Source organism: Hypanus sabinus, chromosome 2, assembly GCF_030144855.1.
Source record: "Hypanus sabinus isolate sHypSab1 chromosome 2, sHypSab1.hap1, whole genome shotgun sequence".
NCBI classification, from domain to species: domain Eukaryota; kingdom Metazoa; phylum Chordata; class Chondrichthyes; order Myliobatiformes; family Dasyatidae; genus Hypanus; species Hypanus sabinus.
The window spans coordinates 544,444-556,850 of NC_082707.1; the positions used below are offsets into that span (position 1 = coordinate 544,444).

At 43.9% G+C, this 12,407-nt stretch overlaps 1 protein-coding gene across 12 annotated transcripts in view; it reads left to right on the plus strand.

Annotated features, from left to right (window-relative positions):
* The window catches only part of masp1 (MBL associated serine protease 1), a 404,010-nt gene that overhangs the window by 182,700 nt on the left and 208,903 nt on the right, over window positions 1-12,407 (plus strand). For 11 of the 12 annotated variants that reach the window (XR_009515996.1, XM_059990875.1, XM_059990870.1 and 8 more), the window contains exon 9: window positions 3,939-4,076. Coding sequence is in view for 10 of the 12 variants with exons in the window: in XM_059990875.1 (XP_059846858.1) it covers window positions 3,939-4,076 (138 nt within the window). In the remaining 2 variants the exon portion in view is untranslated. Of the gene's footprint in view, window positions 1-3,938; window positions 4,077-12,407 lie in introns of those variants that run through there. The other variant, XR_009516002.1, reaches the window with a different exon arrangement.

Genomic DNA, 12,407 nt, shown 5'->3' on the forward strand with positions numbered 1-12,407 from the left:
TACCTACTCCCCACAACCATAAACCTGTGTCCTCTTGTGGCAAGCATTTCAGCCCTGGGAAAAAGCCTCTGACGATCCACACAATCAATGCCTCTCATCATCTTATACACCTCTATCAGGTCACCTCTCATTCTCCATCGCTCCAAGGAGAAAAGGCCAAGTTCACTCAACCTATTCTCATAGGGCATGCTCCCCAATCTAGGCAACATCCTTGTAAATCTCCTCTGCATCCTTTCTATAGTTCCACATCCTTCCTGTAGTGAGGTAACCAGAACTGAGCACAGTACTCCAAGTGGGGTCTGACCATGGTCCTATAAAGCTGTAAACATTACCTCTTGGCTCTTAAACTGAATCCCATGGTTGATGAAGGCCAATGCACCGTGTGCCTTCTTAACCACAGTGTCAACCCGTGCAGCAGCTTTTAGTGTCCTATAGACTTGGACCCCAAGATCCCTATGATCCTCCACACTGCCAAGAGTCTTAACATTAATACTGCACTCTGCCACTATATTTTTGACCTACCAAAATAAACCACCTCACACTTATCTGGGTTGAACTCCATCTGCCACTTCTTACCCCAGTTTTGTATTCTACCATGTCCCGCTGTAATCTCTGATAGCCCTCCACACTATCTACAACACCCCCAAACTTTGCCATCAGCAAATTTACTAACCCATCCCTCCACTTCCTCATCTGGGTCTTTTATAAAAATCACAAACAGAAGGGTCTCAGAACAGATCCCTGAGGCACAAAACTGGTCACTGACCTCCATGCAGAATATGACCCATCTACAACCACTCTTTGCCTTCTGTGGGCAAGCCAGTTCTGGATCCACAAAGCAATGTCCCCTTGGATCCCATGCCTCCTTACTTCCTCAATAAGCCTTGCATGGGGTACCTTATCAAGTGCCTTGCTAGAATCCATATTCACTGCACCTACTGCTCTACCTTCATCTGTTTTCAGTCACATCCTCAATTGGTTCATTTCCCAATACCAGATCAAGTACAGTCTCTCCTCTTGTAGGTTTATCTACATATTGTGTCAGGAAACTTTCCTAAACACACCTAACAAACTTCACCCCATATAAACCCCTTGCTCTAGGAAGATGCCAGTCAATATTGGGGAAATGAAAACCTCCGATCATGACAACTCTATTATTATTACATCTTTCCAGAATCTGTCTCCCTATCTGCTTCTTGATGCATTAAAATTGACACATCTTAAACCATCAGTCTGAGCACATCCCTTCTCTATCACCTGCCTATCCATCCTCTCACACTGCCTAAAAGTTTTCTCCATTTGTGAGCCAACCACCCTTTCCTCCATCTTTTCAGTTCTGTTCCCGCCCCCCCCCCCCCCCCCAGCAATTCTAGTTTAAACTCTTCCCAATAGCCTTAGCAAACTTCCCTGCCAGGATATTGGTCTCCCTCAGATTCAAGTGCAACCCGTCCTTTTTGTACATGTCACACCTGCCACAAAAGAGATCCCAATGATCCAGAAATCTGAATCCCTGCCCCCTGCTCTAATCCCTCAGCCATGCGTTTATCCTCCACCTCACTCTATTCCTATACTCACTGTCACAAAAAGATGGCTTGCAGGAGCAACAGGTTATTAAGAAGGCAAATGGAATGTCGGCCTTCATTGCTAGAGGGATTGAATTCAAGAGTAGAGAGGTCATACTGGTGAGACCGCACCTCGAGTACTGTGTGCAGTTCTGGTCTCCATACTTGAGGAAGGATATACTGGCTTTGGAAGCAGTGCAGAGGAGGTTCACAAGGGGATCTTATTGAAACATACAAAATTTTAAAAGGGATAGATAAGATAGAAGTAGGGAAGCTGATGAATGGGAATTGATGGATGGAAACGGAGGAATGAGAACTGATGAATAGGAATTGATGAATGGGATCTGACGGATGGGAATGAATGGTTGGGAACTGATGAACATAAATTTATGGATGGGAAATGATGGATGGGAACTGGCAGATGGGATCTGATAAGTGAGAAATAAGTGGATGAAAACTGATGAATGAGAATTGATAGATCAGAATCAGAATCCTTTATTATCGCCAAGTATGAGGACACATACAGGGAATTTGATGCTGGTTTCCCTGAGCTCTCTCTGTACAGAATTAAAAGCAAACAAAAACAATAGTGCAAATAATCATAAACTATATACAATGAGGTCCACCTCATTGAATGTACAGGTGGACTTGATTAATAATAGACTAAAATTCAAGTGTTCATAAGACTGATGGCATACGGAAAGAAACTGTTCTTGTACCTATTTGTCCTGGCATACATTGATCTAAAGCGCCTACCAGAAGGAAGGAGTTGGAACAAATGATGTCCAGGGTGTGATGGGTCTACAGTAATGCTGCTTGCTCGCTTCCTGATTCTAGATGCATACAAGTCCTGGATCGAGGACAGCTTCACACCAATAATCCTTTCCACAGCCCTGACTGTTCTTTGGAGTCTATTCTTGTCTTGTTTAGTAGCTCATCCAAACCAGATAGTGATGGACGAACAGAGAACAGACTGGATTATTCCTGAATAGAAATGGATCAGCAGATGGGAACTGATGAATGAGAACTGACAGATGGGAACTGATAAATGGGAACTGATGGATGAAAGCTGATGAATTGGAATTGATGGATGGGAATGAATGGATGGGATCTGATGGACGGGAATGAATGGATGGGATCTGATGGACGGGAATGAATGGATGGGATCTGACAGACGGGAATGAATGGATGGGAACTGATGAACGTAAATTTATGGATGGGAATGAATGGACGGGAACTGATGAACGTAAACTTATGGATGGGAACTGATGGATGGGATCTGATGGACGGGAATGAATGGATGGGATCTGACAGATGGAAATGAATGGATGGGAACTGATGAACGTAAACCTACAGATGGGAATGAATGGATGGGAACTGACGTATGGTAATGGATGGGATCTGATGAACGGGAACTGATAAACCGGAAATGATGGATGGGAACTGATGAGTGGGAGCTGATGGATGAGATCTGATAAATGGAACCTGATGAATGGGAATTGATGAATGAGAATGCAAAATGTTGCCAGAACTATGAGACAAAGCACACAAATTGAGAGAGATGTGAACACAAATGCTGTAAATACTTAGCAGGTTAGGCAGCATCTCTGAAGAGGAATAAACCCTGATGAAGAGTTGGCCGGGAACTTTGACTGGTGAATTCCTCCAACATTTTATGTATGTTGCTCTGGATTTCCCGCATCTGCAGAAGCTCTTGCATCTTTAATTTGAAGAACCTTTAACTTTTTTCAGATTTACAGCATCTGCGGAACTTTTGATTTGCATGTAATAATGAATGGCTGTTTAAGCTCTGAAATTAAGATATTTAGCTTCAACAAGCAAGCAAATAGTGAGCCTCCAACTCTCCATTTGTGGTCGTTATGAAGACATCTGCCGAGCTGTAAGAGTACACCTGAAGGGCTGGATATTCTTGTGTTGTTCAGCTGATGGCTGGTGTTTGAGATCCTGGCAGTGTCTTTGCCACAACCACCATGGCAGAGTTTATTTCTGGAAGAGTAGTGCCTATTTTGCCTCCCCAACTGCATTGATGCTTAACTCTGGATAGTGGTTTGGGAGGTGAGGACAGGAGAGAGGTGTCCTTAGGAGAGGAGCACGTGAGAGAGGGTTTGGGAGTTTGGGTTATGTTTAAAAGGCATTTAGAACAGCACAGGAATAGGCAGGGTGTGGAGCGATATGGATCATATGCGGGCAGATGGGATTTGTCATTGTCAGCATAGGCATGGCAGACCAAATGGCCTGTTCCTGTGCTGTATTGTTCTATGATTGGAGAGGTGTAGATGAAAGTGCTATTGTCTCAGGACTTCCTGTGGCACTGTGAGGTATTGCGTGTTTAATGCAGGATTCTTTTATCTCCAGTTATAGACTGCGGGACCCCACGGCCCCTGGAGGACGGGTTTGTCACGTTCCATTCAAAGGACAACCTCACTCTTTTTGGGAGTCAAATCAACTACTCATGCCAGGCCTTATTTTATCGAATGGAGCCTGAACTTAACAGTAAGTACCTCAGTCACCGGTCGATGGTGCAGTGTGTGGCTGGAGCACTGGGGTTTCACAGTAACGTGGTGGTTACTGCAACACAATTGCAGCTCGGACCATCAGAGTTTTAAGTTCAATTCTGGCATGCTCTGTAAGGAGTTTGTACATTCCTCTGGGTGCTCCAGTTTTCTCCCAATAGGTTGAGTGAACTCAGCCTTTTCTCCTTGGAATGGCTAACATGAGAGGGCATAGTTTAAGATGCTTGGAAGTAAGTACAGAGGAAATGTCAGGGATAAGTTTTTTTTAAACGCAGAGAGTGGTGAGTGTGTGGAATGGGCTGCTGGCGATGATGGTAAAGGCAGACTCTTAGGTAGGTACATGAAGCTTAGAAAAATAGAAGGCAATGCGGTAGAGAAATTCTAGGCAGTTTCTTAAGTAGGTTACATGGTCAACACAACATTGTGGGCCAAAGGCCCTGTAATGCATTGTAGATTTCTATGTTCACTAATCACCTCCCAGTGTACCACAGTAGTCCACCAGCCTCTCTGTGCCCCAAAAAGCCACCAGCCCCACCTTGGAGTGTAATAGCCAATGAGCTGGACCCCCACTTTATCTTGTACACTGACTCTTAGATATGATCAACCAGGTGAGTGATGTTACCTGACCCATCAGGAATTTGGTGCAGCATTCTTAACTAATAACAGTACAAGCAAGTGTCACTTTCCTTTGTGAACAAGGCAATTTAAATAAGTTCCCAGGGCATTCTGGCTGTAGGCCTCCGTTAGTCTTGATAGACCATGGATTTGCGCCTTGGTCTGGAACTGCAAAAGCTAAAAGCAGACAGTTAAATGTCTCACAGAGAAACAAAACACTTTTGAGAGAACAACAGGGGCCCAACACATTCACAGAGTCTCTTAAAGGCAAAGTCCGTGTACACACACACACATATGGCCACACCTCATATTTCTCTACATTCAAATCATTCACACTCCATTTACAGGGAAAGTTGAAAGGAAAGGTTAAAAGTTTGAGAGAGCCATGGTTTTCAGGGGAAATTCAAAACTTGGTTCAGAAAAAGAGAAAGATCTACCATAAATAATAGGCAGCACGGAGTAAATGAGGTGTTCAAGGAATAAAAAGAATGTAAAACAGAATCTTAAGAAAGAAATTAGAGAAGCTAAAAGAAGATACGTTGTTAGATGCTGCCTGGCCTGTTGTGTTCCACCAGCATTTTGTGTGTGTTGCAAGAAGATACGAGGTTGCTTTGGCAAGTAAGGTGAAAATAAATCCAAAGGGTTTCTACAGTTGTATTAATAGCAAAAGGATAGTGAGGGATAAAATTGGTCCCTTAGAGAATCAGAGTGGACAGCTATGTGTGGAGCCAAAAGAGATGGGGGAGATTTTGGAACAATTTCTTTTCTTCGATATTCAGCAAAGAGAAGGATATTGAATTGTGTAAGGTAAGGGAAACAAGTAGAGAAGTTATGGAAACTATGACAATTAAAGAGGAGGAAGTACTGGCGCTTTTAAGGAATGTAAACGAGGATAAATCTCTGGATCCTGACAAGATATTCCCTAGGACCTTGAGGGAAGTTAGTGTAGAAATAGCAGGGGCTCTGACAGAAATATTTCAAATGTCATTAGAAACGGGGATGGTGCCAGAGGATTGGCGTATTACTCACGTTGTTCCATTGTTTAAAAAGGGTTAGAACCATAGAACACTACTGCACAGTACTGGCCCTTCGGCCCTCCATGTTGTGCCGACCCATATAATCCTTTAAAAAAGTACTAAACCCACACTACCCCATAACCCTCCATTTTTCTTTCATCCATGAGTCTGTCCAAGAGGCTCTTAAATACCCCTAATGTTTTAGCCTCCACCACATCCCTGGCAAGTCATTCCAGCCACTCACAACCCTCTGTGTAAAAAACTTAGCCCTGATGTCTCCCCTAAACTTCCCTCCCTTAATTTTGCACATATGGTTCTAAGAGTAAACCTAGCAATTATAGGCCTGTAAGTTTGACATCAGTGGTGGCTAAATTAATGGAAAGTATTCTTAGAGATGGTATATATAATTATCTGGATAGACAGGGTCTGATTAGGAACAGTCAACATGGATTTGTGCGTGGAAGGTCATGTTTGACAAATCTTATTGAATTTTTTGAAGAGGTTACGAGGAAAGTTGACGAGGGTAAAGCAGTGGATATTGTCTATATGGATTTCAGTAAGGCCTTTGACAAGGTTCCACATGGAAGGTTAGTTAGAAAGGTTCAATCTTTAGGTATTAATATTGAAGTAGTAAAATGGATTCAACAGTGGCTGGATGGGAGATGCCAGAGAGTAGTGGTTGCTAACTGTTTATCAGGTTGGAGGCCGGTGACTAGTGGTTTGCCTCAGGGATCTGTACTGGGTCTAATGTTGTTTGTCATATACATTGATGATCTGGATGATGGGGTGGTAAATTGGATTAGTAAGTATGCAGATGATACTAAGATTGGTGGCATTGTGGATAATGAAGTAGGTTTTCAAAGCTTGCAGAGAGATATAGACCAGTTAGAAGAGTGGGCTGAAAGATGGCGGATGGAGTTTAATGCTGAGAAGTGTGAGGTGCTACATTTTGGTAGGAATAATCCAAATAGGACATACATGGTAAATGGTAGGGCATTGAGAACAGAGTGATCTAGGAATAATGGTGCATAGTTCCCTGAAGGTGGTATCTCATGTGGATAGGGTGGTGAAGAAAGCTTTTTGTATGTTGGCCTTTATAAATCAGAGCATTAAGTATAGGAGTTGGGATGTAATGTTAAAATTGCACAAGGCATTGGTAAGGCTAAATTTGGAGTGTTGTGTACAGTTCTGGTCACTGAATTATAGGAAACATATCAACAAAATAGAGAGAGTACAGAGAAGATTTACTAGAATGTTACCTGGGTTTCAGCACCTAAGTTACAGGGAAAGATAGAACAAGTTAGGTCTTTATTCTTTGGAGCCTAGAAGGTTGAGGGGGAACTTGATAGAGGTATTTAAAATTATGAGGGGGATAGATAGCGTTGACGTGGATAGGCTTTTTCCATTGAGAGTAGGGGAGATTCAAACAAGAGGACAAGAGTTGAGAGTTAAGGGACAAAAGTTTAGGGGTAACATGAGGGGGAATTTCTTTACTCAGGGTCTGGAAGCTGTGTGGAACAAGCTTCCAGTAGAAGTGGTAGAGACAAGTTTGATTTTGTCATTTAAAAAAAAAATGGATAGGTATATGGACAGGAAAGGAATGGAGGGTTATGGGCTGAGTACAGGTGGGTGGGACTAGGTGAGAGTAAGCGATCGGCACGGACTAGAAGGGCCGATATGGCCTGTTTCCGTGCTGTAATTGTTATATGGTTATATGGGGAAGAGAGATGTAGGTCGAATGACTCCTTCCCTACAACAATGAGGCTGAAATGTACTAAGCACTTCAATTCTCACTGCTGGCAAACGTTAGCTGATTTCCTTTGCAGGGAACTCCGAATGAAATGCAAGGACTCTGGCAGAGGTCAAAGGGAACCCTTATCTGCAGAGGACTTGAATAATGACCCTTCCCCCTCAGTAGACTCCCTTCCTTGCTCCACCTGACACTATTGCCACGTTGCATAGAGGATGGGGGTTGGAACCCCACTTATGTGCTCCTCCGGATCGCCAGCTTTAAGCAATGCTAAAAATATTTCTCTACAGGACATGTGAGATCCCCCACTCCCTATCTGTTTATGTAACTTCCGTACTTGGCTACACGCACTCTCTTCTGCATATTCTGAATCCTGTAATAATTGAATTGCTGTACTTATAGGGTGATATTAAAGACAGCACTACCCCTTTTATTGGGAAATCTTCTCCGTAACCATCTGTTCCACCATTTCAGAAGTTAATTCAGTATTCTCTGGTGGGCTAACACTATCGCGGTCCATTTCTACTGGCTTAGAACTTTAGTAACCTCCACTACTGTGCTCCACTCCTTTTAAATTACATTCAGGAAGAGTGGGATACCTAAATTTAACAGCTGCCGTTACCCGAATCCATAGTGATGTATTACGCTCAGGGGAAGCAAGCAGTGTTGTCAGGGCATTGTTGATTGCATGTTGGGATGATAGGCACCCATCTCTCTATTAGATAGGCTGAATATGGTACCCCCCCCCCACCCCCCATCCCATAACCTCAGTAACATGGCCAAAGACTCCCAAGCCATTTGTCTGTACCTACCCCCTAAACTCGCTAATTCCTTAGTGGAGAATAGTCTGAGCTTTGTTGTCGCGAAGGTGTCCATTACACCATCCCCCGCACATATCTGAGCTCCTCCACCTGAGAGGAAGAAGCTGCGGATCGATGCCCCCCACGTGGGTGTGGGAACATGTAATCACCGGCCTGGCCCCTACTGTTTTGGACAATCAAGGGAGAAGACGGTCTCTCCCTTATTTTCATCATTCAGCCAGATTGCCCGATCTCTCAGCCCCACAGCAGGATCATCACCCCATCTCAATATGGCTCAAACCTTAAGGGTATGAAGTTTCTAGTAGGCCCTCCAAGCTGCCTCTAAGTTCTGTACTTCCATTAGCCAACAGGCTATCTGTATATCCGTATCTTCTAACTTTGTGATCAAGAATCCCTTGATCAGCTTATTGATACCATACCACCAGAACCTGGTCATTATGATAAATTTGTCCGACTAATCTAGAAAGCAGTGCAGCAGAACATACCTAGAGGCTGCAGAACCAAATATATTCGGGGATTGACTAGTGATATCAAGCAAAGTTATGATCATGACTAAGACCTGTTTGGTCAAGACACAATTGAAATGGGAGAGTCAGTTCTGTCCCTACTGAGCCAAGGGAGACAACAGCGTTGGTAGGAAGTGATGGAAAACACAGACATGACCAAGAACAGTAAGAAGGCATGGGCAACTGTTCGGAAACTCAACTCAGACAATAGACCACCACAGAGAATTGCTGCTGTAACACCCAATCAGGTTGCCCACCAACTAATACTAAATGGTCGACCAAATAACAATGAAGGGAGGCAAAAGAAAAAGCAATATCAGGAGATGGAGTCAGCTCTCTCAAACGGGAATAACAACTTCCCACCTCTCACCTTAGAAGAATTAAAGGATGAAGTATCACAGCTAAAATCCAACAAAGCTGCTGGCATAGATGGAATTCTTAATTAATTCCTTAAAAATTTTGGACCTAAAGCACTCCACTGGCTTCTGTCCCTTTTTAACTGTTGCTTAAGATAATTAAAAATACCTAAAAAGTGGAGAAGAGCCAAAGTTGTTGCTCTCCTAAAACCCAATAAAGACACAAACATTCCTAAAAATTACAGACCGATTTCCTTGCTCTGCACCCTCTATAAACTCTACGAGAGACTCATACTGAAAAGAATAGTCGAAGATCTTCTAACACCAGACCAAGCCGGGTTCAGGCCAGGCCGCTTTTGCTGCGGTCAAGTCCTGAACTGAACCCAGTATATTGAGGATGGCTTTGAAATGCAACAAATTACAGGGGCAGTATTCATTGACTTAACAGCAGCATATGACACTGAGTCAGAGAGGCCTTCTACTGAAATCATCTAAAATGTTAAAGAACGAAACCACAGTCAAAGTAATAAGCCTCCTAGAAGATCACAGATTTTATGTAGAAATGAATGAAGTTAAGAGTAGGTGGCATCCACAAAAGAAGGGACTACCACAGGGATCAGTCCTGGCATCTCTACTATTTAATGTTTACACAAACAACCAACCAACCTTTCCTAACACACGCAGCTTTATCTATGCAGATGACCTATGCATAGCAACACAAACTAACTCCTTCCAAGAAGTTGAAGTACGACTTACAGCAGTCCTTGAAGCAATGAAGCAGTATTATGAAAAATAGTCTCTGAACCCAAATCCATCAAAAAATCAAGTGTGTGTATTCCACCTGAGGAATCAAGAAGCAGCTTGGAAACTCAAGATCTTCTGGTGTGGGAAGGAGCTCGAACACCACCTGACTCCAATTTACCTGGGCTTGACACTGGATTGGACGTTCCCATTTGCCACCACATCCAAAAACTCCAAGGGAAAGATAGCTCTCGCAATTCTCTCTTGAAAAAATTAGCAGGCACAAAATGGGGAGCTAATGCTCACACACTTAGATCACTGCCCTAGCACTCTGCTATGTACCTGCAGAATACTGTGCACCTGCGTGGGGCAGAACAGCCCACTTGAAGAAAATAGACCCGTTGCTTAACGAAGCCTGCCGAATAATCATGGGCACACTGCACCCCACACCCACTAACATCATTTACAGACGTACAGGCATTGCCCCCTCCCCCCAGAAACAGAACCCGGATCCACAGCGCCCACTACATCATCATGTGCCAGTTTCCAACCGCCTAAAATCGAGGAAAAGCTTTGCTATGGTGGAGTAACTATTGCATGGAACATCCCTCCAAATATACAGGATTGACCTCAGGCAACAAACAGAAGCCAGAACCCCACCAGACAATACAGCGCAAGACCCCACAGAAACGTTGCCAGATGGGGCACTGCTTGACAGATGGAAGTGGTGCACTCTCAACAGAGCGAGAGCGGGAGTTTGTAGGACGGGAGACAGTATGGTGAAGTGGGGTTTAAAGACCAGTGAATCCTGTGAGTGTGGCGAAAGGGTGCAGAACATTGAACACGTTCTGCGCAACTGCCCACTCTCACCTGATTTAGCTGACACTGACCGATAACCATATAACCATATAACAATCACAGCACAGAAACAGGCCATCTTGGCCCTCCTAGTCCGTGCCGAACTCTTAATCTCACCTAGTCCCACCTACCCGCACTCAGCCCATAACCCTCCACTCCTTTCTTGTCCATATACCTATCCAATTTTACCTTAAATGACACAACTGAACTGGCCTCTACTACTTCTACAGGAAGCTCATTCCACACAGCTATCACTCTCTGAGTAAAGAAATACCCCCTCGTGTTTCCTTTAAACTTCTGCCCTCTAACTCTCAAATCATGTCCTCTCATTTGAACCTCCCCTACTCTCAATGGAAACAGCCTATTCACGTCAACTCTATCTATCCCTCTCAAAATTTTAAATACCTCGATCAAATCCCCCCTCAACCTTCTACGCTCCAATGAATAGAGACCTAACTTGTTCAACCTTTCTCTGTAACTTAAGTGCTGAAACCCAGGTAACATCCTAGTAAATCGTCTCTGCACTCTCTCTAATTTATTGATATCTTTCCTATAATTCGGTGACCAGAACTGTACACAATATTCCAAATTTGGCCTTACCAATGCCTTGTACAATTTCAACATTACATCCCAACTTCTGTACTCAATGCTCTGATTTATAAAGGCCAGCGTTCCAAAAGCCTTCTTCACCACCCTATCTACATGAGACTCCGCCTTCAGGGAACTATGCACTGTTACTCCTAGACCTGCTCAACATCAACCAAACAACACTAGAGTGGCTGGCTGTCTGGTGTGACAAGCTATGATGATGATGATTCTAACTTTGTAGCCCTGCTCTGAGCCATCAATAGTGACTCACTCAGAATGATAGGGTGCAGAGGAGATCTACAAGGATGTTGCCTGGATTGGGGTGCATGCATTACAAGAACAGGTTGAGTGAACTTGGCCTTTTCTCCTTGGAGCGACAGAGGATGAGAGGTGACCTGATCGAGGTGGATAAGATGATGAGAGGTATTGATCATGTGGATAGTCAGAGGCTTTTTCCCAGGGCTGAAATGGTTGCCACAAGAGGACACAGGTTTAAGGTGCTTGGAAGTAGGTACTGAGGAGATGTCAGGTGTAAGTTTTTTTATGCAGAGCGTGGTAAGTGCGTGGAACGGGCTGCCGGCTATGGTGGTCGAAGCGAATAGGATCTTTTAAGAGACTCCTGGATAGGTACATGGAGCTTAGAAAAATAGAGGGCTATGGGTAACACTAGCTAATTTCTAAAGTAAGTACATGCTCGGCACAGCATTGTGGACCAAAAGCCTATATTGTGCTGCAGCTTTTCTTTGTTTCTACCCTTCTGAGGCTCAGAGCTCAGAGCTGACCACAGTGCTGCTGCTGCCTTGTCCAGATAGGTCATCTCAGTTTTGAAAGGGGTATACCTGTTGCTGAGGGAAATGGCCCCAGGGGGACCCTGCATTGACTTCTTTCTCCTTTCCCCCTTTCAGAATTCATCCATCTACTCCCTGAATTCTGCACTCTAGATGTAACCACCTGCTCAAAATACCTATCAATTTCTCTGCCTCCCGAGTGACCTTTGGTTCATCCAACTGCAGCTCCAGCTCCTCAGTGTAGTCTTTCAGGAGCTGGAGTTGGCTGCACT